Source organism: Ceratotherium simum, chromosome 6 (assembly GCF_057802395.1).
Source record: "Ceratotherium simum simum isolate JZ-2026a chromosome 6, ASM5780239v1, whole genome shotgun sequence".
Lineage (NCBI taxonomy): Eukaryota > Metazoa > Chordata > Mammalia > Perissodactyla > Rhinocerotidae > Ceratotherium > Ceratotherium simum.
This window is the reverse complement of record NC_141905.1, coordinates 80,944,108-80,961,342: the sequence shown is the minus strand read 5'-3', so window position 1 is coordinate 80,961,342 and position 17,235 is coordinate 80,944,108. Positions and strand designations below refer to the sequence as shown.

Below are 17,235 nucleotides of genomic sequence, written 5' to 3'. Positions count from 1 at the left end.
ACAAAAATCAGTTGCATTTCTATACACTAACAATGAAGTAGCAGAAAGAGAAATTAAGAATACCATCCCATTTACAATTGCAACAAAAAGAATAAAATACCTAGGAATAAACTTAACCAAAGAGGTGAAAGATCTGTACACCGAAAACCATAAAACATTGCTGAAAGAAATTGAAGAAGACACAAAGAAATGGAAAGATATTCCGTGCTCTTGGATTGGAAGAATTAACATAGTTAAGATGTCCATACTTCCTAAAGCCATCTATAGATTCAATGCAATCCCTATCAAAGTTCCAACAACATTTTTCACAGAAATAGAACAAAGAATCCTAAAATTTATATGGAACAACAAAAGACCCCGAATAGCTAAAGGAATCCTGAGAAAAAAGAACAAAGCTGGAGGTATCACACTCCCTGATTTCAAAATATACTACAAAGCTATAGTAACCAAAACAGCATGGTACTGGCACAAAAACAGACACACAGATCAATGGAATAGAATCGAAAGCCCAGAAATAAACCCACACGTCTATGGACAGCTAATCTTTGACAAAAAAGCCAAGAACATACAATGGGGAAAAGAAAGTCTCTTCAACAAATGGTGTTGGGAAAACTGGATAGCCACATGCAAAAAAATGAAAGTAGACCCTTACCTTACACCATACACAAAAATTAACTCCAAATGGATTAAAGACTTGAATGTAAGACCTGAAACTATGAAACTTCTAGAAGAAAACATAGGCAGTACGCTCTTCGACATCGGTCTTAGCAACATCTTTTCAAACACCACATCTGACCGGGCAAGAGAAACAATAGAAAAAATAAACAAATGGGACTACATCAAACTAAAAAGCTTCTGCACAGCAAAGGAAACCATCAACAAAACGAAAAGACAACCTAACAATTGGGAGAAGATATTTGCAAACCATACATCTGATAAGGGCTTAATCTCCAAAATATATAAAGAACTCATGCATCTTACCAACAAAAAAACTACCAACCCAATTAAAAAATGGGCAAAAGACCTGAACAGACATTTCTCCAAAGAAGATATACAGATGGCCAACAGACACATGAAAAGATGTTCAAAATCACTAACTATCAGGGAAATGCAAATCAAAACTACAATGAGATATCACCTCACGCCCGTCAGAATGGCTATAATTAACAAGACAGGAAACAACATGTGTTGGAGAGGATGTGGAGAGAAGGGAACTCTCGTACACTGCTGGTGGGAGTGCAAACTGGTGCAGCCACTATGGAAAACAGTATGGAGATTCCTCAAAAAAGCAAGGATAGAACTACCATATGATCCAGCTATTCCACCGCTGGGTATTTATCCAAAGAACTTGAAAACACCAATTTGCAAAGGTACATGCACCCCTGTGTTCATTGCAGCGTTATTCACAACAGCCAAGACTTGGAAGCAACCTAAGTGCCCATCAAGGGATGAATGGATAAAGAAGATGTGGTATATATACACAATGGAATACTACTCAGCCATAAGAAACGATGAAATCCAGACATTTGTGACAACGTGGATGGACATTGAGGGTATAATGCAAAGTGAAATAAGTCAGAGGGAGAAGGTCAAATACCGTACGATTTCCTTCATTAAGTAGTAGATAATAACAACAATAAACAAACACATAGGGACAGAGATTGGATTGGTGGTTACCAGAGGGGAAGGGGGGAGGGAGGAGGGTGAAAGGGATAATTCGGTACATGTGTGTGGTGATGGGTTGTAATTAGTATTTTGGTGGTGAACATGATGTAATCTATGCAGAAATAGAAGTACAATGATGTACACCTGAAATTTTTACAATGTTATAAACCAATGTTACTGCAATAAACAAAAAATTAAAAAATAAAATAAAATAAAATAAAAAATAAAAATGAGAAATGTTTTTTGGGTGAGACTGAAGTAGATATAGGGATGCGTGGAGGCAGGAAGTAAGAAATGGTCATTGGTTGTGAGAACAGTAAAATCTCTCCGATGGATCAGAAAGGCTGTTTGTTTCACTGATGCAATGAAGAGGAAAAATTTTCTAGGAACCTTCCTAACTCTTTAGGTTTCTATCATTGATTTCTCACTCTCACCAAACAAACTAGTTTATAACATAGTACTAAGTTGTCTAAATGTTGAAGGAAAGTGGTTCCTTAAGATAATAAAGCATGTTCTGCCCCCTGACTCAATGTTCATTTACTTTTGCTAATGATCTATCAGGGCTGAAATGCGCAGATGAGCCTGAACCCTTGCCCTGGAATGTAAGCCCCACGAGGGCAGGACTGTGGTCTGTTGTGCTCACTACTACATCTTCACCAGATTGTGCCTGGGGCACATAAAGCGCTCAGGAAATATCTGTGAAATAAATGGATGACTTAACTAAATCCTAATATTCTAGTCTTTGCTCTATAAAGTGAAGATAGACTGGGCGGTGGGCATTTCCGTTTCATCTGATTTCCTTTTCTGTTCTACTTTTCTGGCAGCCTTAGATAATGCATAACTGGGATGAATGAAAAAAAGAAAAAAGGGAAAGTATCTCCAACCATTGGGGCCAAAAGGAAATAATGTTGAAGCTTTTACAAAGCGTGTGATTGAGAGGAACCGGGTTTTGTTCACGGAATTCCCAAAAGCAGCACTACAGAGTCAGCTTTAAAGTGAAAACAGATAATTTTAGGACAAAGACTAGCAAGTGCAATTACCCCAGTGGGTGGATAACAGAGGGGACCTGGTAATTCCTTAAAGGTGGCAGAGACTGAGGGCTCTAAAGTGAACTCATGGATGTTGGTTCAAGCATTGGGTAGATCAGCACATTAAGAGAGGCTAAGAACGACCGAGAGGCCTCTCGGAACCCATGCTGAGAGCAGACTTGAGCATGTGGTGGAGGACCCCAACAGGAACCAACCTTCCTCACATGCATTTCCAGGTCCCCCACCAACAGGGGCTCTGGCAGCCTCAGCAGAAACTAGGAGTGAGTACCTGAGCAAATGACCCCGGCGTCCTCATGGTGGCCACAGTTGTGGATGAAGAAGCCCCGGTGGTGGCATCTCCCCAGGTTGGTCTCACTGCCCGTGCACTGCACATCGTCCAGGAAGATGGGGCCGGAGCTGTCACCAAACAGGCTGCTCCCCGGGGCCACCAGGGCCATCCCGCAGCCCAGCTGCCGGCACACCACCTGGGCAGCGGGCAGGCCCCAGAGGTCGTCGCACACGGTCCCCCAGGTGCCGTTGTGAAGGATCTCCACGCGGCCCTCACACCTGCTCTTCCCGTCAACCAGCCTCACCACGGGCAGATCTGCGGGAGCCAAGAGCCAAGTGGGCTTGAGAAGGTTCCCTCGATCCTCAGACGAGACAGCGTTTCCACTTAGAGAACTCGAGCGCGGTCTGCAGTGTGCCATTCAGGCAGCATATGTCCACAGGAAACTATGTATGCCGAGGAAGTGGAAGGACTGCTTTCTGTGTCTGAAATTTAGCACAAACTCTACAATGATTTTCCTCACGGGGCAGTTTCTTTCTGGGGACACAGGCCGCATGTTGGCTTCATAGAGGACAACACGGAAAAAGAACCCTCTGCTTTCTTCCTCTTTTGGGTGTCATTTCTCATATCGTTTCTCTAAAAATTCCAAACAATTCGGCTGAATGCTTGGAGTTCAGACTTCATATTTCTAACCTATGTCTCTCAGAGAATATTATAAAATTCTCAGAACAAAATTAATTTAAGTTTCCTTGAGTTAAAAGTTGTAAAGTATTGCATGGGGAGGAGGGAGGTGGCTGGGGTTGAAAAGCAAGCAGAGGAGGAGACGGTGTCGCTGCCGCGAGAGCGGAAGGAACTGGCCAAGCGAAAGCGACCCCTGAACCCAAAGCTGATGAAGGTGCTTCTCAGATTCGGAGCCCCAGAGACGGGGGCCGGTTCATGGCGTCCTCTCTGAGAAGGGCCCACGAGAGCACTCTGTGGGTCAGGCCTTAATAAAAGGCCTTGCAATGACGCTACTGAGGGTGGCTGGGTGCCCTGGCTCTCCCTGAAAAGGTCCCTACCCGGGGAGAATCCACCACATTACCCACTTGACTCTAATGATCATGACTTTCAGTCCTTACAGCACCAGGACCATGCAAACAACGCTGGCTACCCTTCTGTTGGCTACAGTTGGCAGGGCTCCTGCCTAAGAAAAACAGAAAACATAGGAATGGAAAAAGTACCTATTGGATGGAGAACACGCGGCTGTTTCCCAGGAGTTGAAGAAACTATCCATGTAAGGAAGAAAAATAGTCATCATAAGTACCTTCCAAACAAGCACAATGAAATTTCATTCTCTTCTCAAAAACCATCTAAATCATATGCATGAGTTTGCCTTTAAACAATCCCATCCAATCTCTAATCAAATAGTTACCATTTAAAATGTGATGGCAGCTTATAAATGCGTACAAATTATTCTGATTAAGAATAAGAAAGCGAAAGAAAAAAAAAAATGGATGTTGGGATTGTGAAGACACGGCCCCACAGGCCCGGGGCACCTTGTCAGAACCACAGAGTTCAGCTGCAGCATCCTGGGCCCCAGGTGGGCTGCAGGCGGAAGAGCAGTTCCTGCCACAAGGCCCACCTGCCCCCAGACCCTCCTGCCCTCTCTGGCCTACTACGGCCTCTGTTGCATGAGCCATCGCCTCAGGTCAAGAACTGGTGCCTCAGAGTCCTGCTGAAATGCAGATCTCATGTACAGAAGGGATGACACATCAACCTGTTCACACAACACCCAGAACAGCCTTTCCTCTGGGTGCAGAGCAGGGCCTCATGGGAATGGCAAACAGCTCTGGGTCTTCACCTTCTGGGAGGGTGGAAAGGTCTGAGCTCAGAACATTGTCAAGGAAAGTTAAGGCTGGTAAGGGAGACCCAGTGTGGGGACCCCTGCACTAGACGGCTAGTCCCCACTCAGCAGATGAAGTGGATGTGAACTCACAGAGACCCAGATGTCCAGCAGCTGCAGACTCTGCAGAGAAGGAGGAAACATGAAAGTACTTCAATAATAGAAGCCAGGGTGGTGGGGTGGCTCAAAGATCACTGTCTCAGTTTAAGTGGGACTCAACAACCCTGGTAAAGCACTGTTCTTAAGCATCTAGGGCTGTCCCCTCAGGGTTTTTACAGCCTGGTGGGGATTGTGTCACCTGGATAAAAACTCTGAGGTAGTGATTCTGACAGAATTTGCCTTGGTAACTAAAATACTACCACCAACAACAAAATAGTTCACATTTTTGTGTGTTTATGGTGTTTTATATACTTGACTAAGTGTTCTATGTGGAACGTCTCATTTAATTCTCCCAAGAACTTCATGAGATAAGCACCATTATTTTCTTTACTTTACAACTGATGAAACTTGTAGACACTCACGTTGAATGGTGCCCTCCCGCATATATTAAACAGCTGGCATATTTTTCTGTTCCAGAATCTAGAATCTAGAATCTGCTGTTCTAGAAATGGGGGAAGGTTTAAGGCATGGAGGCATTCCAGACTCTCTCTGCAAATGCCAGACTTGGCCTGAGTAGCTCCATGACTGGCCCAGAAGACACCTGAGCTCACGGAGCAGATGACACCAGCATCTTCCTGGTTCCCCCAGTTGTGGGTGACCCAGCTGCCGTGAGGGCACTGTCCCAGGAGGACTGGCTTCCGGTGCAGTTGACATCGTGCAGGAGGATGCTGCCTGAGCCAGGGCTGAAGCTACCACAGCCAGGCCACAGCCAAACTGCCGGCAGACCACTTGGGCATCTTCTGTGGCCCAGTTGTCATCACACGCTGTGCCCCAGGTGTCGGCGTGGTAAACTTCCACTCGGCCAGCGCACCTGCTTGACCCATTCACCAGCCGCAGGCCCAGACCTCGGTGGACATTCCAAACAATGACCTCCATTAAGGCTCATCCAGAAAGGCCACCAGAAGTGCCAGTATTTCCTGGAAATTGTGCACTGATAATGGCTAATAACAAATCTACTCCCTCCTTCATTTCATTTTGTGTCTTTCATTTCACTTATTTTTGCCTTGGGTATTATTCAGGGTGTTTTATGAGGGTACCATTGGTTAAGGCATCATTTTGTTCCTTAGGCAGCTGGCCCAGAGACCCGCATCATTGCATCGCTGCCCCTTCTCTTCACTGTGCGTCATGAAGCCTTGGTTTCTGGCACTCATGGGATTTGGTGAATTTTCACGAGAAGCTATCATGCACATACTAATTGGGGTGTGTATGTGCGTGTGTGTGTGTATGTAGGATTCTCGGTGTGCCCTTGCACACCTTGCTCAAGTGACAACAACCATAGCTCCTGTCTACGTTGTTCCCAGAATCAAGTGCAACCACAAATGTGAAGATGCTCCAGGGAGTGTAAAGGGTGGTCATTATGGCTGACTCCCATGTTCACAGGGCAGTGTTACAAAAGGCAGCAGAGGCTGGATATGCTCTGAACACAGCCAAGGTGAGCTCATGGTGGGAATGGGTGGAGATCTGGGCTCAGCAGGGTCCCCTCAGCCTTCCTAGGTGCCAGCTTCCAAACCAGTCCCCAAAGCCATTCTTGCATCTCACAGCTTCTTCCCTCTCACTCTCCAGTCACAGATGTTCTGGATGAACCTGGACATCATCAGCCCTTCCTCCAGAAGCAGCCATTGGTTCGGCCAGCCTGAGACAGCGGAGGACTGTGTTTTCGCCAGGGACACTTTCTCCCACAGTGATGCTGGAAGTTTCCTGAGCTAAAACTCTACGAAGGGAAGTTAAGTGAAGAGAAAAGAAAAGATTACCTGTTGATGTGGGCACCTCTGCTGGCTTTGGAAAAGATGCTAAGGACAGATAGAAAAATGAAAGCAGAAAATTATACAACATCTTAATTGTCCAACACATTTACCTCTGAGTTAACTGTCGGTGGCTCTCTGCCTCGTGTCTATGGTTTCTGATTCTAAATAGATTCCCTTCCCCATCCTTTTTCTGTGGAGATTACTCCTTCCAACACCCAACTGGTGTGCACACAGGGAACACAGGCCAGCTGATACAGGCTCAAGAAAATCAAAGCATGGTGGTTGATAGATTTCTTTTTAACAGATACATTTTAAAGTCAAGAAAGCACTCTTCGGGAATCACTGCTGCTCACTATAACCTACCCTCGTGCTTCCTTTGAAGCTTTGGGATCATTTCTTTTTCCCAACTCCTCTCTGCATGTTGTATTTCACTCTTAAAGACACTGCCACGGAAAAGCAGCTGACCTAATTTGTAATGTGACAACTATCGGGCCATTCACGGTTGAGGGAAAGACTAACAAAGGGTGCCTTCAGCTCCTTCATTCTTTACAGTTCTGTCAGGTAGAAAGCAGCACACGGAGATTAATCCCTGCAGTGCTTGGAAGAGGTGGAGCGAGAAGATGATGGCTGCCATCTCAATAGAGTGCCCCCTACTGCCCCACCTGCTCTACACAGAGAGAGCCGCTGAATCCCACCAGGGCCTTAGGAGACAAATGCTGTAATCCCCCTCCTCATCATTATCCAGAGGAGGAAACCGAGGCATGAAGTGGTTCAGAGGTTTGCTCAAGGCCCCACAGCTGGTAAATGATGAAGTCAGGACTACAAATCCGGGGCATTTGACCCCTAAACCACTATCCTCCCACCCAGGGTGACTTTGCCAAGGCAAGTTACAGTTAATCAATTAAGAACAGTTGAAATTACCTGAAGTTGGGTGAGTCACAGATGCTGATGGTGTTGAGTAAGGCCAGGAGGCTATGAGAAACAGAAACCAAAAGGTGAGGGTACGTCATGTCCCTTCATTCTTCTCAAACCCAAGGGGTCCACTTGCTTATTTGAAACAGAAAGGTACATGTCTTGTTTTGAGGAGAAACTATACCTTCTCTGGGCATCTGAGAATGACCCTGAGTTACCATGGTTACAACCTCCTGGTGTCCTGGGTCTCTGGGTTCATTTCTGTCCTGTTGCCGGAAAGTGCAACGTCCTTTTGTGTTTTTTTGGCAAACTGTCCACATTGATGGTCCCCTTGTGTGGAGAACCTATCTTGCCAGTTGGCTTGGTTTTGTAATTCTTGCTGGGTGTGTGGGTGTTGCCTCCGAGAGTAAATGTCAGGTTTCAATGGGAGGAACCATGTTTGTCTCAAGGACATACACTGGCAACTTCAGCACTGGGAGGAGCGGAAGGGCCGGGATGAAAGAGGACTGCTGCCTTGTGACCTTTCCTGTCACCTCTGACCCACCCCCACCACAGCTCTTCCCAGGGCCCTTGGTCCAAACCTCCCTGCTCTTCAGGCCCCCTCCCATCCTCTGATGTCACACTCGGCATGTGGCTTCAGCTCCTACTTTGCTCAGAACATTGATTCTGCCCCTTGACTTCTCTCCTCTCCTCTCAGAACCTTCCAGTACCTCCACCCCTGCCTGCTCTTTCATCCTGCCTCAGGTTACTGCTAGGTCTAGCTGATAAACCAGTTTGCCTCTTCCCAGCCAAACCTAGAAGGATGCAGAGATAAATGAGGGCTTTGACTCCAACTATTGAATTTATTTGCAGAAACGCAATGGGGATAAAACTGAAGAATAGGAACCCTGGGCTACGACCTGGGAGCCCAACTCTGTGACTTTTGGGGAGGTTTCTGTGTTACCTGTGAAACGAGGGGGATGAACCAAAGAGATGGTTCCCAAAAGCATGACTCGTCACTGGTGGGAAGTGAGATAATATGCTGTGGTTCATCTTCTATTTTAAGAGTTACATATCTATTGCATTGAAATTTAAAAATTTACATTTAGTTCCATTCTGATCAAGGATATTTTCAGATATGCATGGGTGTGAATTGATTAAACAGTTCACTATTTATTTTAATTTTTTTTTCTGTGAGGAAGATCGGCCCTGAGCTAACATCTGCCAATCCTCCTCTTTTTTTTTTTTGCTGAGGAAGACTGGCCCTGGGCTAACATCCATGCCCATCTTCCTCTACTTTATATGGGATGCTGCCACAACATGGCTTGCCAAGAGGTGCATCAGTGCGCGCCCGGGATCCGAACCGGCGAACCCCAGACTGCCGTAGCAGAGCGAATGCACTTAACCACTTGCGCCACTGGGCCGGCCCCTTATTCTAATTTTTAAACATTTTAACATTGTTTTATTGCTGTGTTTATTTTTATGTATTGTCTATTTGTGGCAAGCGATCCTGGCTCTCCATTTATGGTGGCGATATACAGTTTCCTTGTAAAATGAATGCATTTAAGTGAGAAAAGAAGAGTCGATGTAAAGGAAAGCATTAACATCATAATGTGGGTAGTAGGTGGGTGGTAGATGAGTGGTTAGTGGGTGGTCGGTGGGTATGGCAGGGATCACGCAGGGCCATCTGAAGGCTGAAGCTTGGGAAACAGTGACACCGGCACTGTCCAGGACTTCCCTACTGCAGAAGACTCACAGAGCCAGAATGTCATTTCTCCCACCCCCTGCCTCAGCATCAGGCCCACCTGAGCAGATGACGCTGGCATCTTCGTGGTGACCACAGTTGTGGGAGAACCAGCCACTGTGCAGGCATTGCCACAGTCTGGCTTCAGTCCCCACACATTCCATGTCATCCAGAGCAATGGGGCCCAGGCCTCGGCCAAAATGCGCCTGCCTGGGGGCTAACACCGCCCTGCCGCAGGCCAGCTGCCTGCACACCACCTGGGCATCACGCAGGTCCCAGCTGTCATCACATATGGTCCCCCAGCTGCCATTGTACTGTAGTTCCACGCGGCCCTCGCACCAGTGGCTGCCGTTGGTCAGCCTGAGCGCCACATCTGGGAGACACAGACATGCCCACGTCACTGCTCTGGGGGTGACCCCTTTGCCACAGCCTTCGAGGAAGACCTGGGCATCTCCTCTGAGCCGACCAGCTCTCAAGTCTCCACTCTCCTATAGGGGAGGGAACCACTGTGGGTTAAGGGGGCTGCAAAGGGGTTTTGGGTTTGACCTCTAGTGTCAGTGTGACTGACTTTTGGGGGGACTAGGATTGTCTACTTGACAGAAGCTGAAGGAGGCCCCCTGAAAGCCTCGTGTGAGGTGGGAAGCCCCAAGCATGCGAACATTGGCTGTTGCTGCTTCGGGTGAGGAATAGTGTTCTCTAGGCAAGTGAAAAGACACTACACGTGCATTTTGAATGAAACAGGCTCAAGGGCAGCATCAGCCAACCCTTTCCCAGTACGTGTGAGGCGCTCTACTATCAGAAGGTGTATGCAGATGTGTGGTTCCACATCTGACCACTTTCTCCAGTCAGAACTTGGGGGTAAACTAAGGAGTTGGGGAACCCCTTTCAAGTCCCTAATGCCCAGGCATAGGGTGGGCCGTCCAACCTCGCCATCAATACCAAGCAGGACCAGGGGCTAAGATGACAAAAGGACTTACCAGTACCGTTCCCGTCTTGCACGAGAGACTCATAGGATGCATAAAAGCCAACACTGGTGACGATAGCATCGCTGTGGAAGACCACTGTTAAGCGATTTGAGGAGGAGGTAAATATTGGGGTTCTACCAGAACAGAATCTTCCCAGAGAAAAAGATTCGTTTTGTGGGCCATCAAAGATTTCAATGAAGTCGTACGGACAGCCATAGAAGTTTTCCATCCTGTGAAGTAAGGATATCATTCAGACTCAGTCCACTGGGGCTTTTTCCCAGTAAGTCCCACCCAGATTAGTTCAGGAAGTGTTCTGGAAAAGCTGTCTGAAACCTACATCTTTTCACACAGGTTGGCGGAAATGACGACCCTATTGACTCGGGCAGTATGTACCCTGTTTCTAACAATCTTTTAATTTTTAAAGTTTTCATTCAATTGTATTTTCTGAATATGTATTACAAGTACAAAGAATATAATTTAAGTGGTATTGACAGGTATTTGGTGAAAAAAAAATTTTTCTCTCACCCCTGACTAGTCCCCTCTTGCTTCATTCCCCTTCCCAGAAACAGCTACAATGAATAGTTTCTTTCTGGAGGTGGTCTATGCGCAAATGGCAGCGACTCTATCACTGTCCATGGTTATCTTGCAGATCATTCCACAGCAACACAACCTACGTGTGTGACAACAACATATGGATGTACCAAAATCTGCTTAACTGATCCCCTCCTGATGAGCAGTTAGATTATTTCCAACCTATTGCTGCTCTAAAAGAATGCTGCCATGACTATCCTCAGTGCACATGAGCCTTTATCTGTGGATTAAATTCCTGGAACTAGAATTGCTGGGTTAAAAGATCTGTGTATTTAAAATATGATCCATGTTACTGAATGGGCCTCCAAGGCCCTCCTCACTTTTGAAAAAAAATCACTTTTGAGAATTAAATATGGAAGTTGGGTTTTTTTTTTTTTTTTTTTGGTGGTGTCTATAACCAAGTGAAGAAGACAGTAAACCTAGGAACTATGTACTCACTTCACCACTTCAAATGTAAGTTTGACATGAGCCCTGATATCCACTTGTATGTCCCAGGCACATACCACATTTGTGGGGTATTTTTTAGGGTACCAAGGACTGGAGAAGGAGCCGGAACTATTTGTGAGCAAACCACCACAGTGGAAATTTTCATCTGCAAGAAACAGTGAAGAAACCCCATTAGAAGGGCACACTGACCTCTACGGGTGTTTTTGCAAGGGTCAGGAGGGGATGGAGTGAGGGCAGAAAGAAGAACTTGTTCTGGGGCTGCTTCTGCTGGTAACTGACAAAGTCGGCTTTGGAGACTCCTCTGAGTTTCCGACGCTGTTCATTGTCAGATAAAGACCGTTACATGTGCCTGTCAAGCTTACAGGGTTATTGTGAGGGGAAAATGAGAGTGACATATACGGGCTTTATGAACCCATGTGCACAGATAAGTCTGAGCATGGGTTTTAATGAAAATGATGCAAAGACGATGCAGCCAAAGTCTCCATTCTCGGACAGTGTGTTATAAAACAGTGTGTATTAGAAGATCCTTCATTGTATTATATACAAACTGTAGCTGCAATCAAGACCAAGATTACTTAAAGCATCCCATTCATGGCTGAAATACTGGATTTGGTGTGGAATTTGTTAAAGGCCTCTCTGTGTTGGGGCTTCTCACATGTAAAAGGAAGAAAGAGCAGCCACCTAGTTGCTGGAAGTGCTAAAACTGAAAACAAAGAAAATATTAAACCACACGAAGGGTTTAAATAAAGCTGAAGTACCTGTAGGGGGGCTGTCCTCAGGCGAGCCTGTGAAAATACACAGAGAAAAAACGATACCGTGAGCAAGGGCTTTGATCCAGAATGCTCCTTTAAAGCACTCAAAAATATTGACACTCATAGCTGTGATTTCTCTGTGCCCCAGTGAACAGAGAAGACGCTGCCCCTGGGGTTTCTATTTCCTTGCTCCTCCCGGCATCTATGGCATGGTCATCACAGCAAGCAGTTAGCCCTCTGTTCATAGCAGATACTGACTCAGGGAATCCCAGGGGCCCAGAGATTGCATTTCGGTGAATCTGAACTCTCCTTCCCTCCTACCTCTCTTCCCACCCTCTGCTGCCCCCAGCCCCACCATTTTGTCGACGCTAGTGAGCTGCATTGCTCTTGTTAATTTGCAACAGAGAATTTATGTTATTGACTGTGCCCCAATTTCAGGATTAAAGAGTAGCCAGGATTCACATACATCAGGGAACTGGCAACAGGTTGAAAAGTATGGAAGAGCCATACATGTTGGTCCTACTTTTGGATTGCCATCAACACCTACTCAAAGATAGAAGACAGAGTGAGAGATGGATTGAGTAAGGCAGTCACATAATTTAAAAAAAAATCAGGTACTTTTTTAAGGATCAAACACATTCTATTCTAGGCAGCTGGGATTGTGGTATCAAAACTCACGAATGCTGGTTAAAGGTTGGCAGCCTGTGGCAGCCACCGGGTGAGAGACTGCTTTTCAGTCTCGTGATGGCTAGCTGCTGGAAGTGCTAAAACTGATAATATGGTATTTATTTACTTTTGGTCAGTTACAGGACTGAAGGAGCTTTAGTAACAGAGCCTAGCTCAGTCTTTCACACAGTACCTTGGAGGCACACTTACAGAGTACGGGCCTGTGTGTGATCTTGGATATGCCTTTGTTGTCTCATCAATAAAATGAGGGTGCTAAAGTCTGTACTTTATTAGAGGTTGTGCAGATTAAATGGGAACATGAATGCACTGGTTTTAGCACAGATCCTGGCACGTGGTAAGCACTCTTTGGACACCAGTTACTATTCATATTCAGGAAAGAGTGCAGTATCGCCAACACCACGGCATGCCTATCCAGGAATGGATGTCTGATGATACAAACCCTCTACTTAATCACCACAACTTTTAAGGCGGGACTTTGAACATTTTACAGACACAACAATTTAAGAGGAAGAAAACTAACTTTTAAGCAAATTGACTTAAAAAGATGGCTTAAAGCCCAGGGCTCCTTTCTGAGTAGTTGCCTGCTGGTGTTTACTTCTTCCTTCCCAGAGGTTGCTGGTGGTTGAGATTCTGTCTCTGAAGTGTGCTGTGTCCCATGGAGGCTCACCTGAGCAGAGGACACTGGCGTCCTTGTGGTGCCCACAGTTGTGGGAGAACCATCCGTTGTGCGTGCATTGCCACACCTTGGCTTCGTTCCCTGTGCACTGCACGTCATCCAGCATGATGTGGCCAGTGCCTCCATCAAAGTAGCTCTGAGCTGGGGCTGACAAGGCCTCACCACAGCCAAGCTGCTGGCACACCACCCTGGCATCCATCAGGTCCCAGCTGTCATCGCATACTGTGCCCCAGGTGCCGTTGTAGAAGACCTCCACCCGGCCCTCACATCTGTGACTGCCGTTCACCAGTCTCAGGGACACACCTGGGGGACAGGGAAACAGGCTTCTGAGCTTTGGTGCTGTCTCCACTTTCTAGGACCTTCTGCAGATAGAGAATGCCCAGCACTTGGGCACATTTTCCCATATTAGGCTGTTGGACTCTGGGTATGGTGGCCCTGTGTCCTGATTTGCCTGGAATAGTCCTGCCTTATGACTATTGTAGGCGAATTAATGCCTATTAATTATTTTAGAGTCTCTTTTAAACTCTCATAAGTATCCTGATTGGAGGATAAAGTATATGGTCACCCTAAGCATAATCTACTGAGAGCTCTGGAATGTTCCCCATATCCTGCTGCAGAACCTAAGAGGTCTGTATAAGTGTTCTGGAGGGTTTTTGTATTGAATTTGGCTGGACACAGGTGGGCTGGTAGTTGTAGTTTGAGATAGTTTTGTTCCAGAAGGAATTGCCCTATTGCATTTTCCCTTCCTTCGGAGAAGAAGGAAGCTCTCATTTTGGTCCTCCATCTACACACACAGCCAAGCAAGATATGAGTTTCAGCCATCTGTTTCTTCAGCCAGGATGTTTTGGTGGAAGAAAATGACAGTGAGAGGCAGAGCAGGGTGAGGGGTGGGTTGGGGTCTGTTAGTGTCATAGTGGATGTCACTCAGGATGTCATTAATGAACATGTACACGCGGGTCAGATTTAGAAAGCATCTCCTCTCTTAAAGGGAAAGGACACAAATTAGATCTAACTTCTCTTCTAAGTAAGTATTAGGACACCTACCACTGTCCCTCTCATCTTGCTGAACGGCATTGTACAGAGCATAAAACCCTGTGTTGGTGATCATGGCGTCACTTCGGAACACTGCGGTTATGATGTTTGAAGAGGAGAGGAATGTGAGATCTGACCCAGCACAAAATTTGCCCATGGAGAGTGAGGCAACTTGCCGTCCATCGAACACTTCAATAAAGTCATAGGGGCACCCATAGATGTCCTCTAATCTGAGGAGGCAAAGGCAGAGTTAATCTCCCCAAGGAAATCTGCAGAAATGTCTTAAATAGAATTATCATTTGCATCGCATCCAGCCGGAAACTGCAATCATCCCTGCCACCTCCTTGCAACCACACATTCTACTAGTGGACTTGAGCCCTTAAATATCACTTGGACCTGCCCTCCTGTCCTTCCCTGTTGGGACTGCCCAGGTCAGGCAGCCTTTGATCATCTTTCATCTGGTCTATTTCATCAACTTCTGAACTGGAATCTTGGCTTTCAGTCACTCCCACCATCTTCCTCTCAACCTTGAGTGTCTCCTGAATGTCCCCTGACTCTTTATTCAAACTCTGCCACTCCTTGAGGTGGTGGCAAGTGTCCACTAGGGTCTCATTGGGTAAAACTCTCAACAAGTCCCAGAGCAGGGAGAAATGGTGACAACTGCAAAAGCTCTGAGGGCCTGTTGAGTAGGGGTCTTTCCTCCAATAACCCAAATTGGTTCAAATGAAGTGTTTTCATGATATGTTTCATCTAACCTGGATGATCAGAGAAGCTGGCCGCGATCATCCTGCCTAATGCTGTCTTCACTCCCTTCACTCTCTATCATATTACCATATATGCATATATTTTTTTCTTCATAGCACCTATCAACTTATCACTAACTGAAATTGTCCATTGAGTTACTGGTTTATTCGAGTACTATATATCTCCCCATCTAGAATGTAAACTCCACGAGGCTAGAGATCTTGTCTGTCTTGTTCACCACTGTAAGCCCATTTCTAGACCAGGACCTGCACAGAAAACAAGTTCAATAAATATACGAACATAAACATTTATCTAACTCAATAAAAATGTGAGATATGCACATTTACATTTAAACAACAGAGAATAGCCTTTGATGCATGCATTATAAGTGCTCATTGCATAATAATGGACACAATTATATTTGTGCACAAGCTACTGAATTTGAAAACCTGTTTATTGCCGAACACATCTGTTCCAATAAAGTAAGAGCCAAGTGCCTCAAAATAACTCATTTTTAAATTAAGAAAAAGTGATAACATTCGTGTGTAAGGTGACAACAGTGTGGCAGTAACAGGTGACACTGTAATCTGAGAAATCATTTCATTAGAAAACAGGACATACTTCACTTAGCAGGAATGAAATGGCATATTTTAAATACGGATATAATTTTTACAAATTGAGTGTGAAACAAATCTCCATAGAAGCTGAAATAGAAAAACTGAAGCAACTGTCAGTGCAAATCAGGGTTTCTCAGCACTATCGGCATTTGGAGCTGGGTAATCCTTTGCTGTGGGTCTATCTTGAGAATTGTAGGACAATGGGAGCATCCCTGGCCTCTACCTGCTATATGACAGTGGCACCCTCCCACTTAGGATAATCAAAAATGTCTCCAGACATAGCCAAATGTCCTGTGGGAAGGTACAATCATTACCAATTGAGAATCACTGGAGCAAATAACTAACTTTATGTCCTAAAAAACAAAAAGCAAATATCAATAAATCTAGACTCAAAAACTTCGAAACCTGGAAATCAGCAACTAAGTTCTGGCTCTGGGCAACACATTAAACAGCTCCCTGATTTGTGTACTCTGAAACTATGGTAGGAAATTTATGTTGGTATAATAACCTTGAGATTGCAGAGAGTGTGGGTCATTACAGCTGCTTGGAATAACCACTTTCCAGAAGTGATAAAATGATATTCTGTGCCCCAAAACATTAGAACTGTGAATTTCATAGATTTGAAATATATGGTACCAAATCTTCTCACATTGCTTTCAATAAATAAATGAGTGTGGACTGAATGAATGAATGATAAATACAATTTGCTCATAATACATAATGATCACTGATATTAGTTTGTGTCCCCCGTTCAAAAAGAATTTTAGCCATCATGTAAAACTAATTGAATCCGTCCCTCACTTCACTGCTGACCCATTTTACATCTGAAGGCAGCATTTAACCATTCAGATCCTCGTCTGCCGTGGCCAACAAACACAGATGGAAAGCAGTGGCAGAGATCTGGGACAGATTGTGTGATGATAACAGTAAGAAAGAATGACCCAGACATAACCCAGTATAGAAAGATTAAACCAGGGTTAAACGTTATCAGGAAAAGTAATATTTTCATTAAAAAGATACTCATGTTTGTGTATATGAATATATATGTATATATACATGCATATAAATATGCATTAAAATAGGAATGAATTCCTTTAAAAATGGGTGATTGTTGGAGAAAGAAGTAGGAAGTACAATGTGTATGATAAGAGGAATGAATGAACTGAGGCTACTTAATCTGTAGAAGAAATCTTAGCAGACACATGATAGAAATTCTTGAAAGGAGGAGGAAACAGATTTGTTTTGTGTAGCATCAGAGGAAAGAATGAAGATCAGAAAATAGGAGTGAAGAAAAGATTTGGGTTCAGTCAAAGGAAGAAGCTGT

At 45.1% G+C, this 17,235-nt stretch overlaps 1 protein-coding gene across 1 annotated transcript in view; it reads right to left on the bottom strand.

Moving 5' to 3' along the window:
• LOC101392905 (scavenger receptor cysteine-rich domain-containing protein DMBT1) overlaps positions 1 to 14,641 on the bottom strand; it is a 38,835-nt gene extending 24,194 nt beyond the window's left edge. Inside the window, exons 1-8 of the mRNA XM_087432757.1 lie at positions 14,563 to 14,641; positions 13,510 to 13,821; positions 12,666 to 12,698; positions 12,162 to 12,188; positions 11,395 to 11,548; positions 10,378 to 10,595; positions 9,462 to 9,773; positions 6,772 to 6,810 (exon numbers count right to left, since the gene is read on the bottom strand). Coding sequence (XP_087288883.1) covers positions 6,772 to 6,810; positions 9,462 to 9,773; positions 10,378 to 10,595; positions 11,395 to 11,548; positions 12,162 to 12,188; positions 12,666 to 12,698; positions 13,510 to 13,821; positions 14,563 to 14,626 — 1,159 coding nt within the window. The 5' untranslated portion in view covers positions 14,627 to 14,641. The remainder of the gene's footprint in view (positions 1 to 6,771; positions 6,811 to 9,461; positions 9,774 to 10,377; positions 10,596 to 11,394; positions 11,549 to 12,161; positions 12,189 to 12,665; positions 12,699 to 13,509; positions 13,822 to 14,562) is intronic.
• Between the last annotated feature and the right edge of the window lie 2,594 nt (positions 14,642 to 17,235).